This window comes from Lepus europaeus, chromosome 9 (genome assembly GCF_033115175.1).
Source record: "Lepus europaeus isolate LE1 chromosome 9, mLepTim1.pri, whole genome shotgun sequence".
In the NCBI taxonomy this organism is placed as follows: domain Eukaryota; kingdom Metazoa; phylum Chordata; class Mammalia; order Lagomorpha; family Leporidae; genus Lepus; species Lepus europaeus.
The window spans coordinates 31,613,380-31,634,067 of record NC_084835.1 but is presented as its reverse complement, the minus strand read 5'-3'; the positions used below and the strand labels follow the sequence as shown (position 1 = coordinate 31,634,067).

Here is a 20,688-nt window from a genome sequence, read left to right as displayed (position 1 = left end):
GCTAAAGTATTCAAGGAACCGCAACAAATATAGCAAAATTCCCAGGACAATGTGGACATTGTATGAAGATGATGAAAGAAAAAGGCTCTATTACATAAAAAAAAAAAAAAAAAAAAACTAGCAAGGAGGTTGCCTTAGGAACTCACATAATAAAACATTTTTAAAAAATCACAACTATTTGATATAAAAGCATAATTTAAAATAAGAAAATTAACTATTTTATTTCTGAGGAAAGGATTCAAAAAGTTCATGGAAAATGTATATTATGAAAAACTATGCATGGATTTCATGATTTTTTGGCACAAAAATAAAATTATTTTTAAATTCTATTTTCCATTAACTTAAAAAATTTATTTTTATTTATTTGAGAGAAACAGAGATCTTCATTTGCTGGCTCACTCCCCAAATACCAGCAACAGTCAGAGCTGGTCCACACTGAAGCCAGTAACCAGGAGTTTATTCTTGGCTTTCCAAGTGGGTGATAGTAGGAACCCAACCACTTGAACCTTTCATTACTTTGTCTCCTAGAATTCGTCTTAGCAGAAAGCTAGAATAAGGAACAGCTGAGACTAGAACCCAGGTACTCCACTACGGAATGTGAGAATCCCAAGCAGAGTCTTACCCACTGTGGCAAATGAATGCTCTTGTACAGTTATAGGAGAGGATTTCAACAAGTTTTGGGGAAAAACAGAAAAAGTTTCTTTTGGTACAAAATGTTTTGAAATCCAGTCATAGTTTTTTTTTTTTTTTTTTAAAGATTTATTTATTTGAAAGGCAAAGTTACAGAGAGGCAGAGGCAGAGAGAGAGAGAGAGAGAGAGAGAGAGAGAGAGAGTCTTCCATCCACTGGTTCACTCCCCAGATGGCCACAACAGCTGGAGCTGTACTGAGCAGATCTGAAGCCAGGAGCCAAGAGCTTCCTCTGGGCCTCCCATGCGGGTGCAGAGGTCCAGGGACTTGGGCCATCTTCCACTGCTTTCCCAGGCCATAGCAGAGAGCTGGATTGGAAGTGGAACAGCTGGGACACGAACTGGTGCACACATTGGGTGCTGGCACTACAGGCGGCAGCTTTACTGACTACGCCACAACACTGGCCCCAACACTTTTTTCATAAACTTTCTGAAGACCCCTGGTACCTACGAATACAATAGGGATAAACCTTTTCTTTTTAAATTTAGATTTATTTATTTATTTACTTGAAAGGCAGAGTTACAGAGAGATTGTCTATCTGCTGGTTCACCCCCCAAATGGCTGCAATAGCCAACACTGGGCCAGGATGAAGCCAGGAGCCAGCACCTTCATCCTGGTCTCCCATATGGGTACAGAGGTTCAAGTACTTGGGCCATCTTCTGCTACTTTCCGAATTAGCAGGGAGCTGGACTGGAAGTGGAGCAGCCGGGATTTGAATCACCGTCCATATGGTTTAGTGGGTATTTCCCCAACACCAATTCTATGTGGCCTATGCATTTTGTAAGATTCAGCTTAAGCCCCTGTATCTCTAAGGAAGTCTTCATTTCTCTAACAAGCTGTTCCTTTTTATTGCATCTTCTCTACTTTTTGGAAATCATCATGCTCTATATCATTCTCTGTGTAAATATATCTTTTTCCTTCAGGATATTATAAATTCACAGGGCATGTTTCAAAAATATTGTTATATATTTATATATAATATATATATTTATATATAATAAATATTTATATATAATATTTATATATAATATAATATATAATATATAAATATAATATAAATATATATAAATATATAAATATATATGATATATATTTATATATAATATCTATAGCAATACCAATCAAATCTTGTCCTAAGGAAACAACAGATGACGTATTATATATAAAAGGATGTTCACTGTAGCATTGCTCATTATTATTAAATGGAATATATTGTGGAACAAAAAATAGTCAATATGTACTTACTACTAATAAATAAAAACTAAGTTATTTCTGGAGGTGGGGACATTTTGGACATTTACTTTCTTTTCTGTTTTTTTGTTTTTATTCTTTCTTTGGATATTTGCTTTCTAAATTCACATAATGATACTGTTACCAAGCAACAGGCCTGCCCTGCCTATGTGCTACCCTTAGAAAAACATCAAGATATAAATCTTTGGATGAAGTGAAGGTTTATTATAAGCTTTTAAGGTGATGGAGGAACAAAAATCAAAACCAAACCCATCTCCTTGTTCAGAAAAGTGTTTGAGAATTTATGGAGTTAGAGTAAACGGGGTACAACTGGTGCAAAACAACAGATGCAGAGTAAAGGAGTATGGAAAGTCCGTTGAGTATGCACATTAACAAATCATGCCTTTACATGTGTCACATGTTCAGGGTGGCTGGTGGAACATCAGCAGAGGTATGTCATTAAACATCATAAGGAACCATACGCTAACTCTCATGTCAGTCTAAATTGCTCCCTGCAGGCTCCAGTAACAATGTTGGCTATTGATGGTTCTGTCCAGTTTTATTAGGGAGCCTAAAAAGATAGCTCAGCAGATTTTTAGCAAAGATAACTATTAGGGGATAAAAAGTTACTATAACAGGCAGGCAAATGACTATTATGAGCTGTTAACGTATTAGGTAGCCAAGGGACGCTTGTTGATAAGTAAAGCGGAGAGGGCTTCTTTATTGTCCACAGTTTTGGTATAAGTACTTTTTTTTTTTTTTTTTTTGGACAGGCAGAGTGGATAGAGAGAGAGAGAGACAGAGAGAAAGGTCTTCCTTTGCCGTTGGTTCACCCTCCAATGGCCGCTGCGGCCGGCGCATCGCGCTGATCTGAAGCTTGGAGCCAAGTGCTTCTCCTGGTCTCCCATGCGGGTGCAGGGCCCAAGCACTTGGGCCATCCTCCACTGCCTTCCCGGGCCATAGCAGAGAGCTGGCCTGGAAGAGGGGCAACCGGGATAAAATCCCGTGCCCCGACAGGGACTAGAACCTGGTGTGCCGGCGCCGCAAGGCGGAGGATTAGCCTGTTGAGTCATGGCGCCGGCCGGTATAAGTACATTTTAAAAACACTTTGGAGTAGGCCGGCGCCGCAGCTCACTTGGCTAATCCTCCACCTGCGGTGCCGACATCCCGGGTTCTTGTCCTGGTTGGGGCACTGGATTCTGTCCCGGTTGCTCCTCTTCCAGTCCAGCTCTCTGCTGTGGCCCGGGAAGGCAGTGGAGGATGGCCCAAGTGTTTGGGCCCTGCACCTGCATGGGAGACCAGAAGGAAGCACCTGCCTCCTGGCTTCGGACTGGCCCAGCACACCGGCCGTAGTGGCCATTTGGGAGGTGAACCAACGGAAGGAAGACCTTTCTCTCTGTCTCTCTCTCTAACTCTGCCTGTCAAAAAAAACACAACCAAACAAACAAACAAAAAGACTTTGGAGTACATACAGTTTCATAACCAATGAAATTTCTTTCAACTTTGAAAGAAATTAGATACATATCTAAAACCATTACTGTTAAAATATTTAATACAATATTAAAATATAGCTTAAGGCTACAGCATATAAAAACATTCCTAATATTTATGGCTTAATTTTGAAATGGATGATGAATTGCAAAAAGTCTTTTACTTCTTTCTCACTGTCATTTGTAGTAAAGGTCAGCTGCTGAGTGAGAGGGAGCTTAGATTAGAAGTGAAGTCACTGATCACAGAGGCCCAGGAATCTAATCTGGAGCCTCTGCTGCATTCACAGTGTGCTACAATCAGACATTTCTGAATGTTCCAGTTATGATCACAAAGTTACTATCTCAAGTGAAACAGGCTAACACATCTCATCTCTATATATGGATAGAAAAGGAACTAGTCTGGAAGAAGAGAAAAGAAAACAGGAAAATGACTCTGATTTTTAATATTTTTGGCAATTTTATGATCAAGATATCAAAGTAAAGCAAGAGTAGTGTATTTTCAAAAGCATTCTTCTGGCTTAGAAGGAATTTTATTCTATATTTAGAGTGTGGGCTGGGAAGGCAAAACTGCCTCAAAAGGTAGGATGCCCAATCTTCCAACAAGATCTTACCAGGATGTATGTTCCATTAGAACAGGAGTTTGCATTTGTTTCATTAACTGCTGTATTCCCAGCACATACAACAGTGCTCAAAAGAGATTTAAAAAAGATTGAAGGTACACATCTACTTTTTAAAATTTTTTTTAATTTTTTGCCAGGCAGAGTTAGACAGTGAGAGAGACAGAGAGAGAGTTATAGACAGTGAGAGAGACAGAGAGAAAGGTCTTCCTTCCGTTGGTTCACTCCCCTAATGGCCACTATGGCCTGCGCTGCACCGATCCGAAGCCAGGAGCCAGGTATTTCCTCCCAGTTTCCCATGCGGATGCAGGAACCCAAGCACTTGGGCCATCCTCTGCTGCTTTCCTGGGCCACAGCAGAGAGCTGGATTGGAAGATGAGCAACCTGCACTAGAACCCAGGGTGCCGGTGCCGCAGGCAGAGGATTAGCCAAGTGAGCCACGGCACTGGCCCACACATCTACTTTTGAATAAGAAGGCAAGCTTTTAGCAAGACAAGTCATGATCCATCATTGTTATGTCCTGGTACTATAGTGATCACATGAAGGCAAACTGAATCTACTCAAGAATGAAACTCAGGATATAATAAATAAATGGAAGAGTACTCATTTTCAAAACTTCTATCTTGGGGCAAGCATTTGGCTTAGGAGTTAAGATGTTGGTCAACATACTTATGTCTTATATTGGAAGACTTGGGTTTGAAGACTGGCTTCAGCCTCAGATTGGAGTTACCTGCTAATGTAGACACTGGGTGGGAGTGGGGATGGCTCAACTGATTCCCTGCCACCCACATCAGAGATCTGGATTTGGTCTCACCTAGCCCCAGCAGCTGTGGTTATTTAAGGAGCAAACCACCAGATGGTAGCTCTGTCAGTCTGCCTCTCAAATAAATAAACAGAAAATTTAAAAAGCCAACCTATTCTTCAGTTATGAAGCAGCATCTATTTTTCTAGTGGGTGAGCAAATGGTATAATGGTTAAGATACTGCATGGAAGATATTCAGACCCCATATCAGAGTGTCAACGTGTGGGTCCTGACTCCACTCCCAATTCCAGCTTCCTGTTAATGTGCATCCCAGGAAGCAACAGATGATGGTCCAAGAGTCTGAGTCTCTGCCACCCAGGTGGGAGATCCAGATTGAGTTATTGGCTCCCAGCTTTGGATTGGCCCAGTCCCAGCTGTTGTGAACATTTGAGGAGTAAACCAGTAGATGGAAAATTTCTGTCTTAAAAAAAAAAAAAAAGTTCAGGGGCAAGCATTTGGTGCAGTGGTTAAGTTGCTGCTTGGGATGATGGCATCCCATACTAAAAATGCCTAGTTTGAGTCCTGGCTCTTCCTCTTCCAATCCAGTTTCCTGCAGATGCACATCCCAGGAGGCAGCAGGTGAAGGCTCTGAGTCCCTTCTACTCCTGTGGAAGCCCCAGATTAAGTTTCAGGCTTATGACTTCCACTTGGACCAGCCCTAGTTGTGGCAGGCATTTAGGGAGTAAACCAGCAGCAGGAAGACGTCTCTCTCCTTGTCTCTCTTTGCCTTTTAAATAAATAAACAAACAAATAAACAAATCTTTTAAAAAGAGTCAGTATTGACTGACTTTTCTCTGTAGTACTTAACCATTCAGATAGATATAGATATAGATAGAGAATAAAATGGAAGGATAGCTGCTATCAGCATCAACATAAAACTGTTCTCAAGCTGCAAAGCCTACAATAAGGTGAATATTTCACTGTATCTTTGAGAAGACATAATCATGTACAGGCAAAAAAATATACTGGCCATAAACCATTGCCTATGCCACTGGAAGCATTTCCTGGAAAGAGAGTAGGGTTATACATCCACTGTTGGTGAGAATGCAAACTGGGAAAGCCACTATGGAAGACAGTTTGGAGATACCTCAGAAATCTGAATATAGCCCTACCACATGACCCAGCCATCTCACTCCTTGGAATTTACCCAAGGGAAATTATATTGAAAATAAAAGTGGCCGGCGCAAAGGAAGACCTTTTTCTCTCTCTCTCTCTCTCACTGTCCACTCTGCCTGTCAAAAAATAAAAAAAATTTAAAAATAAATAAATAAAAAAAATAAATAAATAAAAGTGGCCGGCGCCATGGCTCAACAGGCTAATCCTCCGCCTAGCGGCGCTGGCACACCGGGTTCTAGTCCCGGTCGGGGCGCCGGATTCTGTCCCAGTTGCCCCTCTTCCAGGCCAGCTCTCTGCTGTGGCCCGGGAGTGCAGTGGAGGATGGCCCAAGTGCTTGGGCCCTGCACCCCATGGGAGACCAGGAGAAGCACCTGGTTCCAAGCTTCGGATCAGTGTGGTGCGCCGGCCGTGGCGGCCATTGGAGGGTGAACCAACGGCAAAGGAAGACCTTTCTCTCTGTCTCTCTCTCTCTCACTGTCCACTCTGCCTGTCAAAAAAAAAAAAAAAAAAAAAAAAAAAGAAAGAAAATAAAAGTGCAATTTGCACCTCAATGTTTATTGAAGCTTAATTCACAATAGCTAAGACATGGAATCAACCTAAATGTCCATCAACAGAAGACTGGATAAAGAAATTATGGGATATGTACTCTATGGAATATTACACAGTGGCAAAAAAAAAAGAAATTCAGTCATTTGCAACAAAATGGGGGAATCTGGAAAACATCATGCTGAATGAAATAAGTCAGTCTCAAAGGGACAAATATCATTTGTTCTCCCTGATCTGTGTTGATCAACTGAGCACCTAAAAGGAAATCTGTAGAACTGAAAGTGACACTATGAGAAGCAATGACTTGATCAGCACTTGTTCTGACTGTTGTGGAACAGCTTACTGTTTTATTCTTTTTAGAATTTTCTTTTTCTACTTAATACCATTGGTTGAACTCTTTTCTTAACACAGAATTTTTCTTAGGTGTTTAAATCCAATTGAAAATTGATACCTGTCAAAAATAAGAGTGGGAATAAGAGTGGGAGGAGATAAGACCAAGATAGAATTAAGTGTCAAAGGGATCACATAAATAATACCAAGTATCTGCTAATAATAACAGATAGAATTAAAAAGGAGAGAACGAGAGAACGATCCAACAGACGCAGAAAGGCAGATGTCCTAAACAGCACTCTGGCCTCAGAATCAGCCCTTAAGGCATTCAAATCTGGCTAAAAAGCCCATGAGAGCATTTCAGGCATGGAAAGCTAAGACACTGTGGCAAAAAATGACCTACATGAAAGATCTCTGTGAGTGAGATCCCAGTGGAAAGAAGGGGTTATCAAAGAAGGAGGTACCTTTCTCTGAAGGAGAGAACTTCCACTTTGATTATGGCCTTGTCTAAATGGCCCCGGGTGATCATTGACGCCATAAATAAGAGTGTCAATTGTTAAAATCAACAACAGGAGTCACTGTGCACTTGCTCCCCATGTAGGACCTCTGTCCTTAATGTGTTGTACTATGAGAATTAACAGTAAAACTAGTCTCCAAACAGTACTTTATACTTTGTGTGTCTATGTGGGTACAAACTTTTGAAATCTTTACTTTAGAGTTGATCTTCTGTATATAAAGATAATTAAAAGTGAATCTTAATGAAGAATGGAATGGGAGAGGGAGTAGGAGGTGGGATGGGAGTGGGGGTGGGAGGGTGGGTACGGGGGGAAGAACCGCTATAATCTAAAAATTGTACTTATGAAATTTATATTAAATAAAAACTTTCTATAAAAAACGAATTAACATTTGTTGGACAAGAGGATGGTGTTTCCTGCTTCAAAAGCAGTATTTCAGTAAATTTCCACAACAAACATGCAGGTTAAAAATTTTTTTTTATTTGACAGAGTTATAGACAGTGTGTGAGAGAGAGAGAGACAGAAAGAAAGGTCTTCCTTCCATTGGTTCACTCCCCAAATGGCCGCTACAGCCAGTGTGCTGGGCCAATCCGAAGCCAAGACCCAGGTGCTTCTTCCTGATCTCCCATGCGGATGCAGGAGCCCAAGTACTTGGGCCATCCTTCACTGCCCTCCTGGGCCACAGCAGAAAGCTGGACTGGAAGAGGAGCAATTGGGACTAGAACCCAGCACCCATATGGGATGCCGGTGCCGCAGGCAGAGGATTAACCAAGTGAGCCACACGCCGGCCTTAAATTTTTTTTTAAAGATTTACTTATTTATTTGATAGGCATAGTTATAGACAGAGGGAGAGACAGAGAGCCAAGTCTTCCATCCACTGGTTCATCCCCAAAAGGTCACAACGGACAGAACCACGGCTAAGAACTTCTTCTGGGTCTCCCACGCGAGTGCAGAGACCCAAGCACTTGGGACATCGTCTGTTGCCATCCCAATGCACAAGCAGAGAGCTGGATCAGAAGAGGAGCAGCCAGGTCACAACTGGCGCCCATATACTACTGCTTTCCCAGGCCATTGCAGGGAGGTGGATCGGAAGTGGAGCAAGTAAGAATGGAAACCAGCACCTATAGGGAATGCTGGTGCCGCAGGCAGATGTTTAACCTACTACACCACAGCACCAGCCCTTCAGGTTAAATTTTTATTAATCCCATCTTACAAGTGAGTAAATTAAGGTTTTCCAAAGAGCTAATGGAATTGTTTGAGGGCATACAACTAGTTAGTGCTTGAGTTATCTTCTTGTGTTCTTTCTGCTTTTACCCCCAGAACTACTGTAGACACATAAGGACTACAAGCTGAGTCAGGACTCAGAAAGAAAGCACAGACAACCTACAACTACATTTTGGATTAGATTAAACCTCTAGATGAAATACTAATACTGCTAATCAGTGGTAATTTTAAATTTCTAGCAGCTGATATTTTCCATGCAATAAAAAAAAAAAAAATCCCACCATAAAAGCACCAAGGAAAGCATTTTTTAAAGATAATTTATCTCAACCTAAAAGAAAATATTTCACAGCCAGATTAAAACTATTTAGAATGTCACTTCTTTCAGCCATCTAGTTTGTTATAAGGATTAGCATGTTTTTAAATGTTATCTGATGTGCTAGTAAAATGTTGGCTGCTGACAGAAAAATCTGAGTATATATAACTTATATTTGCATTATCTTTCTTGTAGGATGACTTCTATTCACTTGCATAGATTTATTTGCCATAATTTATTTAATAAATACCATTATTACTGGATCCTTATGCTTTCCTCTTGTTGCTATTTTACTTTTGAAAATTTGTTTCTTTTCTTTTTCTTTTTTGTTTTCTCCTGTCGTTTCTTGCTGCTTTTAAAATTAGCACTGAAAGAAACAGGCTTGTCCATTTGTTCTTTAAGATAAAAACCCAGAAGTGGAAGTGCTGGACCAAAAGGCATATTGTTTAGGACTTTGAGTACACAATGATGGCCAGGTTTTAAAAAGAATTTAGCAATGCTGCACAAATCTTTTCCAATAATGCCACCAACATAATTTCAAACACATATGTCCTAATTCAGTATGCATCAAACAGAAGCATTGAGGTTCCAAGAAACTTTAATTAAAAGAAGCAGTTATTTTTTTTTTTTCTCCCTCTCTATTTGCACTTCAAAATGCTGGCTACTCAATCAGTTAATCTGAATAAGTATTTAGGTGGTGAAGTAAAAGCTATTTTAAAGTGTGTTCTCATCTAACTTTAATAAGATGAAATAAATTGCCATAGGTACTAAAAATAGTTCACTGTTCTGAAACTCAATGCCTCTTGCCAGAACAATATTAGTGATGCATATTCTATGCATTCTTTCCCCAAATATGGCATCTGCTGTGCACAAAATTCACAATGGAAGCCACCAGACATCTGTAGTAATAACACCTTTCGAATATTTTAAAAAGCCAAATGAATCCAGTTACTTCAACAAAACAGAATGTGCTAACATTAAGCATTTCATTATCACTTGTTTTTACTAATGCAAAGGACTGCAAATCTAGCTTTAAATTTTATATCAGTATAGTCTGGTGACAATATCCTCCAAATTTATTTGCCTAAAAGTGATGTTTTAAAACTCATTTTTCTTCTCTAAGTCTGATGATTATTACAGAAAGTATTCACACAAAAAACTAGTTTCCATTATAAAATGTAAAATTTTATACTCACAAAGCTAATTACTTCTGTTTAAATCAAACACACGACAAAAATTAATATAATATTAAGACAGTAAAAGTCGTGTACTTTAATGATGTAACAATCCCACACATGCAATTACGAGAATTTTTCACTTAAATTGTATGATTAAAAGATTTACACTGCATTTAATTAGAATCTTGAAACCAAAGGTTGAAAATAAGACTGGAATTGAAAAAGAGAGCACAACAAATTTTAAATACACAAAGAAAGCTGTATCAAGAATTAATTTTCAAAAAAATAATACATATAGGCCCATCTTAAAAGAAATTTTCCAAGTAAGATATCTGTTTTAAAACCAAGTTCAACTAATTTATATATAATATCTGATACTCCTACTGGACTCATTTTGGCAGCAGTAAGAAATAAACTGATGGTTAAAATACGATGACCTTGAAAATACACACTTCATTATCCAACAGAGCTATCAAAAACGACAGAAAGAAACAGAAAACGAACCTTTTGCAAGCTTTGTTTCTTCTACCACTTTGGTTAGATGCCCCTCCACGATCAGCTTCTCTGCCAAAGAAAATAAACGTTAGTATCCAAGCCCATACCGAGCAGCATTTCCCTGAGCCCTGCAGTGTAACACATTCCATGACCAAATTTAAAGATGATAACATTACTCCTATGACCAAGCTTGAACAAAAACTTGAAGCTGGGAGGGGAACTAAGAGAACTCTAACTATGACAGAGCAATCACATTAACGCAGAAAACTCAGGGTAGCCAGACAATCTGCCTTTTATTTTAATTAGATTTCATCTTATTTTAAAAGCCCAGACCCTTTTACAAAGGACTTGGAAAAAACAATGCCATCTTCTTTAAATCAAAGACGGTTAGCTGAAATAAAGCAATTCTGAGTTTTTTAATTTAAATTAAGAAGCAACAAAAAATTACACTATACTAATAGTTTACTTTTCCTTGCTGACACAATTCAGCAGATATGCCTATGCTGTAACATATTTCAGGAAATGGAATCATTTTCGAAATGTGCTTTCTCAGCAACTTCTTTATAATTAATTTATTTGAAATAACATTTTCATATTCTGCATTTTACTCAAAAACATAATAAATCTTATTCTGTTTTTTCTATGGCAGTCAATCTTTAATTTATTCTTTTTGCAGTAGGTAAAAAAATTTTGGTATTCTTCGGCTCTTCAGTCAATTGCAACTTGACCCACACCCACCATTCAATCACTGTAACTACTATTACAAGATCATCACAACCTTCTGTCTACCAGAGCCCACAGCTCTTTTTCATGCCTTAGACCCTGTAGTATGTGGCATTGTGTGTTCTTGTCTTCTTAAAAACAAAAAGCCAAAGCAACAGGTTTAATTTTAAAAGATATTGCTCCTCCAAGATGTGTAATGTAAGCTGTCCTTGCTGTCCTCTGACCTGTTCCACTTCATTCCTGAAATTCACTTTATACAAACAACAACTTTTAGCCATTTTTCTGGCATTTACATTTCTATTTATAAATATATTAATTAAAAAATTTCCATTTTACAAATTATTTATTGACAATCTTGCATACATGATTAAGCTTTAATATTCTATTGTCATCCTAATAAGCTATATTTTGCCAACCTATATCAGCATTTATATTGACTATTTTATATGAGTCTTATACTATGATTTTATTTCTTTTCTTATACAACATTTAGTATTTTTGTAGTTTATAATGACTCATATTGTTTTACTATATTTTTATGTATCTCTCTCAAGCACAGCCCAAGTTCTTACAGAACATAAAATTTTTAATTTTTTGTCAAACATACTAGGTAATCTATCTACCTACCTACCTATCAACCCACCCATGATGCCTCCCTTCCCTCAGTCCTTTGATTTTTTTTTTTAAGATTTATTTTATTTGAAATACAGAGTTACATAGAGAAAAAGAAAGAGGTCTTACATTCATTGTTTCAATCCCCAAATGGCAGCAATGGCTAGAAACCAGGAGCTTCTTCCAAGTCTCCATGCGGGTACAGGGGCCCAGGGACTTCCATCCACCACTGCTTTCCCAGGTGCATTAGCAGGGAGCTGGATTGGAAGTGGAGCAGCTGGGATTGGAACCGGTGCCCACATGGGATGCCGGCGCTTTAGGCCTGGCCTTTAACTCACTGCGCCACATCACTGACCCCAGTACTTTGATCTTACTCTGGTCTGGGCTGTCTCCTGTGCAAAATCTCCCTTTCTCCTAGATTCTAAATATTCCTCTTCCTGTTTTATTTCCTTATTTTATTCTATTACATCCTCTGATAACTTCCTGAAAAGGATGGCTAGAGGGTAAATGCTTTGACGACTGGCATTAGTTATGGCAAAATCACAGAGTTGTGATGCTGGCATCCCATAGCATGCTGCCAATCTGAGTCCTGCCTGCTCAGCTTCGTGTTGATACACGTGGGAAGACAGCAGAAGACAGCTGAAATGCTTGGGTCCCTGCCAATCATGTGAAAGAACAGGATGGAATTCCTGGCCCCTGGATTCAGCCTGGCCCCAGCCCTGGACATTGTAGCCATTTGCGGACAGAACTAGAGGATGGGAAGATTGATCTCTTTGCCTTTCAAATAATTGTCTTTGTTACCCAGAATACATGGTAGAGACTTTTGTGTTCAGCAATATGTGGTTTGCCTGTGCTTTCTGGGCACCTGGGTGGACTCCCTAGCACTGAGGCAGGTCCACAGGACCAATGCACAGCATTTAGGCAACAATGAGTAAGTTGGTAAAGGCTCCATCAACCTCGGCTCCTGAGTGACCACGTAGAACAGGGTGTTCTTCCCCATTATGGACATGTAGCAGGAGTGAGAAATAAATGTCACATTAAGCCATTTAAGATTTCATGGTTATTTTACAGCAACCTTATAATTTAGCTTATTGTGAATAATACGAGACCCTTTGTTTCTTTCTGGAAGTTTTCAGGCTCTTCCCTTTATCCCTAGGGTTCTTATCTCCCCTCATTCCTTTTTTCTTAATTGAGGTGACATTCACATAACTTAAAATAACCACTTAAAAGCAAAGAATTCAGAAGCATTTAGTACATTCATAAAGTTGTGTCACCACTACCTCTACCTAGTTCCAAAATATGTTCATCACCCAAAGGAAGCTCCATGTCCATTAAGCAGTTAGCACCTCTTTCTCTCCCCGGGCCCTGATCATCACCATGGATTTACCTATCCTGGGTATTTCATATAAATGGAATAATACCTTGTGAGACTTACTAGGTTTGTTATAGTGTATGACTTTTTAAAATATGTTGTGCTAGCCAGCGCCGCGGCTCACTAGGCTAATCCTCCGCCTTGCGGCGCCGGCACACCGGGTTCTAGTCCCGGTCGGGGCACCGATCCTGTCCCGGTTGCCCCTCTTCCAGGCCAGCTCTCTGCTGTGGTCAGGGAGTGCAGTGGAGGATGGCCCAAGTCCTTGGGCCCTGCACCCCATGGGAGACCAGGAGAAGCACCTGGCTCCTGCCATCGGATCAGCGTGGTGCGCCGGCCGCAGTGCGCCTACCGCAGAGGCCATTGGAGGGTAAACCAACGGCAAAAGGAAGACCTTTCTCTCTGTCTCTCTCTCTCACTGTCCACTCTGCCTGTCAAAAAAAAAAAAATATGTTGTGCTGAACATTCAGTATGTATTTTTGGTTTACACGTTAATATCTTTCAATTTTGGAAATTTTCTTCTACTCTATTTAACTGATAAATTCTTTCATTTAATTGTCCCATTTTTTCCCCTCTAAGTTGCTCATAACTACCCCCTGCCATATCCGAAATACCCTAGTCCAGTGCATTCAATCTCCAGAGAAAAAGCCTCCAGTCTTTTTGTATAAGCAGACACTTATCTGTATGGATGGGGGAGGGAAATGAAATTTAAACCACTGCCTTATACAAACTTTCAGTCCTGCCTCTAGCACCATCCATGCACTCCTGCCCTCTCTCAGAGGTACTAAGTGCCTCTGACACTCAAGTCATGTTTTTAACTCGCTTTTCAATTTTTTTTACACCTTCCAAAATTTTGCTAGTATCTATTATCTGCTGTAGTCTTGTTTCCCATTCTTCCTGACCTCATGCCCTTCATAACCTTTTATTATGAGTGGGTTCATTCACCATATTTAATCAAAAATTTTCTGCCTCGCTTTTGAAATTCTAACCCTTTGACTTCTAGCTACTAATCCTAATGCTTATACATGTTTGTGCCTTTCTTAATTCTCAAGTCTTTCACTGCCATTTGCTCCTTCTGATTATAGTTTAATCACGTTCAAGATTTCTGTCAACAAAAGAAATTATTTTTAATAGTTTTAACTACCTGCCATACTTGAATAATTTCTAAATATTAATGCAAAGCCTAGTGATTTCCCTTAGGACCCAGGATCCTATTATCCTATTACTTCCCAAACTCCTCACCTAGAAATCCCAAAGGGACTTGATCTCACAATGGTTGAAACTGAATTTATTGCCTCTTATTTTCCTCTAAATAGGCTTGATATCTCTACTCTCTTAGCTTCTATTGCTTTTCTTTCAACCTCTTTTAAAGTAAATTGCAATTATTCACTATAAGCATTATGCTGATTTTTTTCATCATACTACAAACTTCTTGATATACACTTGATCCTTCAAATATTTACTATATACCAGGCACAGTAGCAGTTACTCCCATGGAGTACCAAAATAAACTGATAAACTTATGAATTTAGGGTCTAGTAAAAGTGGGGAAGTATCTTATTAAGCATTCAATTCCCAAGACAATTCTGACACATTATCAGTGTTTACAAATGCCTATTAAGTGAATGTAGCAAACAATAAAATAGCAGTGGTGCCAGTGCTATAGCGTAGTGAGTAAAGCTGCAGCACGCAGTGCCAGCATCCCATATGGGAGCCAGTTCGAATCGCGGCTGCTCCAATTCCCATCCAGCCCTCTGCTATGGCCTGGAAAAGAAGTTGAAGATGGCCCAAGTCCTTGGGCCCCTGCACCCCCATGGGAGACCCGGAAGAAGCTCCTGGCTTCGGATTGGCACAGCTCTGGTTGTTGCAGCCAATTGGGGAGTGAACCAGCAGATGGAAGACCACTCTCTCTGCCTCTCCTTCTTTCTCTATATAACTCTTTCAAATAAATAAACAAATCTTTAAGAAAAACAATAAAATAGCATAAACAAAGACTTTGAAAGTCTAGTTTTTATTATGCTGAAGATCTAAGTACCAACCTTTTTTTTTTTTTTTTTTTGGACAGGCAGAGTGGACAGTGATAGAGATGGAGAGAAAGGTCTTCCTTTGCCGTTGGTTCACCCTCCAATGGCCGCCGCACTGCAGCCGGCACACCGCGCTGATCTGAAGGCAGGAGCCAGGTGCTTCTCCTGGTCTCCCATGGGGTGCAGGGCCCAAGCACTTGGGCCATCCTCCACTGCACTCCCTGGCCACAGCAGAGAGCTGGCTTGGAAGAGGGGCAACTGGGACAGAATCCGGCGCCCGGACCGGGACTAGAACCCGGTGTGCTGGCGCCGCAGGTGGAGGATTAGCCTATTGAGCCGCGGCGTTGGCCAGTACCAACCTGTTTTAAAAATTATAAACACTTATCATAAGAATATAATTTATTGCTTAAGGTTCTCTTATGGTTAGAAGAAATTGTGAAGTCCCTACCATCACTTTCAAAGTCCATATGATTATCTCAGAGGTCAGTCAACTACAACCCCAGAGCCAAATACAATGTGCTGGTTTCAGCAAAGTTTATGGGAACACACCAAGGTCCATTCACTTACATATCACTGTGGCAGTCATCTTCTTGTTCTTTTTATTTATTTATTTATTTATTTGAGAGGTAGAGTTACAGAAAGAGAGAAAAAGACACAACAGAGTCTTCCATCCACTGGTTCATTCCCCAAATGGCCACAATGGCCAGAGCTGTGCTGATCCAAAGCCAGGAGCCAGGAGCCAGGAGCTTCCTATAGGTCTCCCATGCGGGTACAGGTGCCACTGCTTTCCCAGGCCATAAGCAGGGAATTGGATTGGGAGAGGAGTGGCTGGGACACAAACCAGTGCCTTTATGGGATGCTGGCGCCACAGGCAGATGCTTAGCCTACTACACCACGGTGCTGGCCCACTGAGGCAGTCTTGAGTAGTTGTAACAAAGACCTTTGAGGCTGCAAGGCCTAATATATTTACAGTCTGGCTTCTTGTTTTATTCTGACCTTTTATTTTATTTTTTAAAGATTTATTTATTTGAAAGTCAGTGTTACACAGAGAGAGGAGAGGCAGAGAGAGAGAAAGAGGTCTTCCATCTGATGGTTCACTCCCCAGTTGGCCGCAATGGCCGGAGCTGCGCAGATCTGAAGCCAGGAGTCAAGAGCTCCCACATGGGTGCAGGGGCCCAAAAACTTGGGTCATCTTCTACTGCTTCCTCAGGCCATAGCAGAGAGCTGGATCGCAAGTGGAGCAGCTGGGACATGAACTGGTGCCCATATGGGATACCGGCACTTCAGGCCAGGGTGTTAACTTGCTGCACCACAGCGCTGGCCCCCTAACCTTTTATTTTAAAAGGCATTTTCGGCCGGCGCCGTGGCTTAACAGGCTAATCCTCCGCCTTGCGGTGCCGGCACACCGGGTTCTAGTCCCGGCTGGGGCGCCGGACTCTATCCTGGTTGCCCCTCTTCTAGGCCAGCTCTCTGCTATGGCCCGGGAAGGCAGTGGAGGATGGCCCAAGTGCTTGGGCCCTGTACCCGCAAGGGAGACCAGGAGAAGCACCTGGTTCCTGGATCAGCGAGATGTGCCGTCCGCAGCGGCCATCAGAGGGTGAACCAACGGCAAAAAGGAAGACCTTCCTCTCTGTCTCTCTCTCTCACTATCCACTCTGCCTGTCAAAAAAAAAAAAAAAAAAAAAGGCATTTTCATGTTTGTGTATTTTTTGCATATATTTAAACCTCTGCTCTCAGTCTTAGGTTTCCACATGGCTTTTCTCACAGACTTTCCTGCACAACTACACAGCTTAGTCCCATCTCTTTTCTAACATGTACTATCTTTGCTTCTCCCTATCACTTTATTTATTTTTCTTCAGTGAATATATCAATGCCTAACATACTACTGCTTTATTAGCTTATCTGTTCAAGAGAATGTAAACTCCACGAAGGCAAAGGCAAAAAATTTCTTGTCTCATTCACTTCTTCTTCTTCCCTTTTTTTTTTTTTTTTTAAGATTTATTTATTTATTTGAAAGGCAGAGTTACAGAGACAGAAGGGGGCAGAAAGGCAGTGAGAGGTCTTCCACCCACTGGTTCACTCTCCACATGGTCTCAACTGCTGGAGCTGGTCCAGTCAGAAGCCAAGACCTTCTTCTGAGTCTCCTACATAGGTATACGGTCGCAGATACTTGGACATTCCTCTGCTGTTTTCCCAGGCACCTTAGCAGGGAGCTAGATCAGAAGTAGGGCAGCTGGGAATCGAACCAGTACCTATATGGGATGCTGATGCTGCAGGTGGCAGCTTTACCCACTAAGCCACACTGTCAATCCCTCATTTACGTTTATAGCTCTAACACCTAAAATATTACCTGGTCTATATATAATAGATGCTTAATTAATATCTGTCAAATGAATTAATTGGGCACCTTTTTTAAAAAAAGATTTATTTATGGCCACCACTATGGCATAGTGGGTAAAGCTGAGCCTTGTACTGCCAGCATCCCATGTGGGTGCCAGTTCATGTCCCAGCTACTCCATTTCCGATCCAGCTCTCTGCTATGGCCTGGGAAAGCGGTAGAAGATGGCCCAAGTCTCTTGGGCCCTTGAACCCACATGGGAGACTAGGAAGAAGCTCCTGGCTCCTAACTTTGGATCAGGACAGCCCCGGCCATTGCAGCCAACTGGGGAGTGAACCATCAGATGGAAGACCTCTTTCTCTCTCTCTGCCTCTCCTCTCTCTATGAAACTCTGACTTTCAAATAAAATAAATAAATCAAAAAAATTTTTTAAAGATTTATTTATTTATTTGAAGGCAGAGGCAGAGAGAGAGAGGTCTTCTATCCACTGGTTCATTCCCCAATTGGCCGCATCAGCCAGAGCCAAGCATATCCAAAGTCAGTAGCCAGGAGCTTCTTCCATGTCTCCCACGTGAGTACAGGGGCCCAAGGACTTGGGCCATCTTGTACTGCTTTCCCAGGCCATAGCAGATAGCTGGATTGGAAGTGGAGCAGCAGGGACTAGAACCAGTGCATGGGCAACTATTTTTAAAGGGATCAAACTTAGAAAAATTATTTGAATGTTTTCCTTATCCTAAAAACCTAAGTTTTAAATAAGTTTAAACTTTTAACACTGCTGGAATATAAGTCCTAGATAACAATTAGCTGCTATTATTATAACTATTGAAACCATTTAAGTTTATATTATAAAATCTGGCATGAACTCAGCTCTGCTCCTGACTCTGGCTTCCTGCTAATGCAGACCATGGGAAGTAGCAGCAATGGCTTAAGTAATTCAACCACAGCTCAGCCCTGGCTGTTGTGGGCATTTGGGAAGTAAACCAGTGGATGGGAGATGGGAGATTTCTTTTTCTCTTTCTGTCAGAGAGAGAGAGAGCGAGCGAGAGAGAGAGAGTGAGCCTGGAACTATATGGTCTCAAACTTGAGGGTGGCATTGTGGCACAGTGGGTTGAACCAAGGCCTTCGATCCAAGCATCTCATATGAGCCCTGGTTCAAGTATCAGCTGTGCTGCTTTCGATCTAGCTCCTTGCTAATGCGCCTGGGAAAGCAGCAGAAAATGACCCAAGTGCTTGGGCCCCTGCCACCCACATAGGAGACAAAGATGGAGTTTGAGGCTCCTGGCTTCAGCCTGATCCAGTTTTGGCTGTTGGGGCCATTTAGTGACTGAACCAACAAATGGAACATTTCTCTTTCTCTACCTCTCTCTCTGTAACTCTTTCAAAAAATAAATAGATCTTAAAACAACAACAACAACAACAAAAACCCCAAAAAACGTGTGGTGGAGACTTCAATGCTTTGAAAGTACTAAAAGTCACAAGTATGGGCTGGCACTGAGGTGTTGTGTATAGTGGGTTAAGCTACGGTTTGCAATGCCAGAATTCCATGTCAGTCTATCAATTTGGGTCCTGGCTGCTCTGCTTCCTGTCTAGCTTCCTGCTAATGTGCCTGGGAAAGCAGCAGAAAATGGCCCAAGTACTTGGGCCTGTGCCACTCACATGGGAGACCTGGAGTTCTAGGCTCCTGGCTTCAGCCTGGACCAGCCCCAGCCACCAAAACTATTTGGAGAGTGAGTCAGCAGATGGAAGATACTCTCTCTGCCTCTGTCATTCTGCCTTTCAAATAAAATAAATCTTTTTTAAAAGTCACTAGTGTAACACACACAATCAAAATAGGGAGATTTGAGATCTTTACCTATCACCTATCAGCTTCAGAGACTTATAAGCTATGTGCCTTGGCACAACTGAAGAACAGAGTAGAGCCTTTCTTTCTCTTTATATAAAACATCCTTTATTGAAGGATACTGTAGAGATAAGTATTCATTTCCTCCTATTTTAAAATCATATTTATTGAGAACAATTATAAAAAGAAACATATAATATAAAAGTACAGATTAATAAAACTTAATAAAGCAGGCCGGCGCCGTGGCTCAACAGGCTAATCCTCCGCCTAGCGGCGCCGGCACACCGGATTCTAGTCCCGGTCGGGGCACCGATCCTGTCCCGGTTGCCCCGCTTCCAGGCCAGCTCTCTGCTGTGGCCAGGGAGTGCAGTGGAGGATGACCCAAGTGCTTGGGCCCTGCACCCCATGGGAGACCAGGAGAAGCACCTGGCTCCTGCCATCGGAACAGCGCGGTGCGCCGGCCGCAGCGCGCTACCGCGGCGGCCATTGGAGGGTGAACCAACAGCAAAAGGAAGACCTTTCTCTCTGTCTCTCTCTCACTGTCCACTCTGCCTGTCAAAAAAAAAAAAAAAAAAACTTAATAAAGCAAATTTCTGTGTGACCACAGCCCAATAAACAAAACCTCCCCCACCAACCTCCAAAGCCTTCCACACTCTCCTTTCCAGTTAACCTCTCCCAACCCATCCTCTTGACTTTTAAGGTATTCAGTGCCTTACATTTCTTTATAATCACACTATCCAAATATTCTTGACTAAATAATATATTGTAATTTTTACTGCTTTTGAAGTTTATAAAATGTCAGGTTCCTTTCACCTAATACAACTCAGTGTACTTACTCATTTGACTACTAAAGGTCTTTCAGGTTACTTTTTGACTTTTGAACTGGAAATATTGCTGCTATGAATGTGCTTGATTTATATTTATATGCAGGCATATCTGTAGGAAATCTACCAAAAAGTAGAACTGATGTTTTGACAACATCGGAAAATCATCATCTAGGCATTTCCTTTAGCCAGAAAACACCTAACAGAGTTGCAGAAACTATTAAATCTTGACAAAGACTGAACAAAAGAGAACCAGGTTTATTTCTTGGCCAACAAAAATAAATGATGGACTAACTATATTACTATGTGGCATAAAATAAAAATGAAGCACAATACAATGCATTCAAAAGAATTTCAAAGGAAGCACAGGTGCCAAGACTGAACTGAAAGCTAAAGAGCCATTTTCCTCACAT

At 41.1% G+C, this 20,688-nt stretch overlaps 1 protein-coding gene across 23 annotated transcripts in view; it reads right to left on the bottom strand.

Moving 5' to 3' along the window:
* SLMAP (sarcolemma associated protein) overlaps positions 1 to 20,688 on the bottom strand; it is a 177,803-nt gene that overhangs the window by 31,507 nt on the left and 125,608 nt on the right. For all 23 annotated transcript variants that reach the window (XM_062201143.1, XM_062201144.1, XM_062201149.1 and 20 more), the window contains one exon: positions 10,555 to 10,614. In XM_062201143.1, coding sequence (XP_062057127.1) covers positions 10,555 to 10,614 — 60 coding nt within the window. The remainder of the gene's footprint in view (positions 1 to 10,554; positions 10,615 to 20,688) is intronic.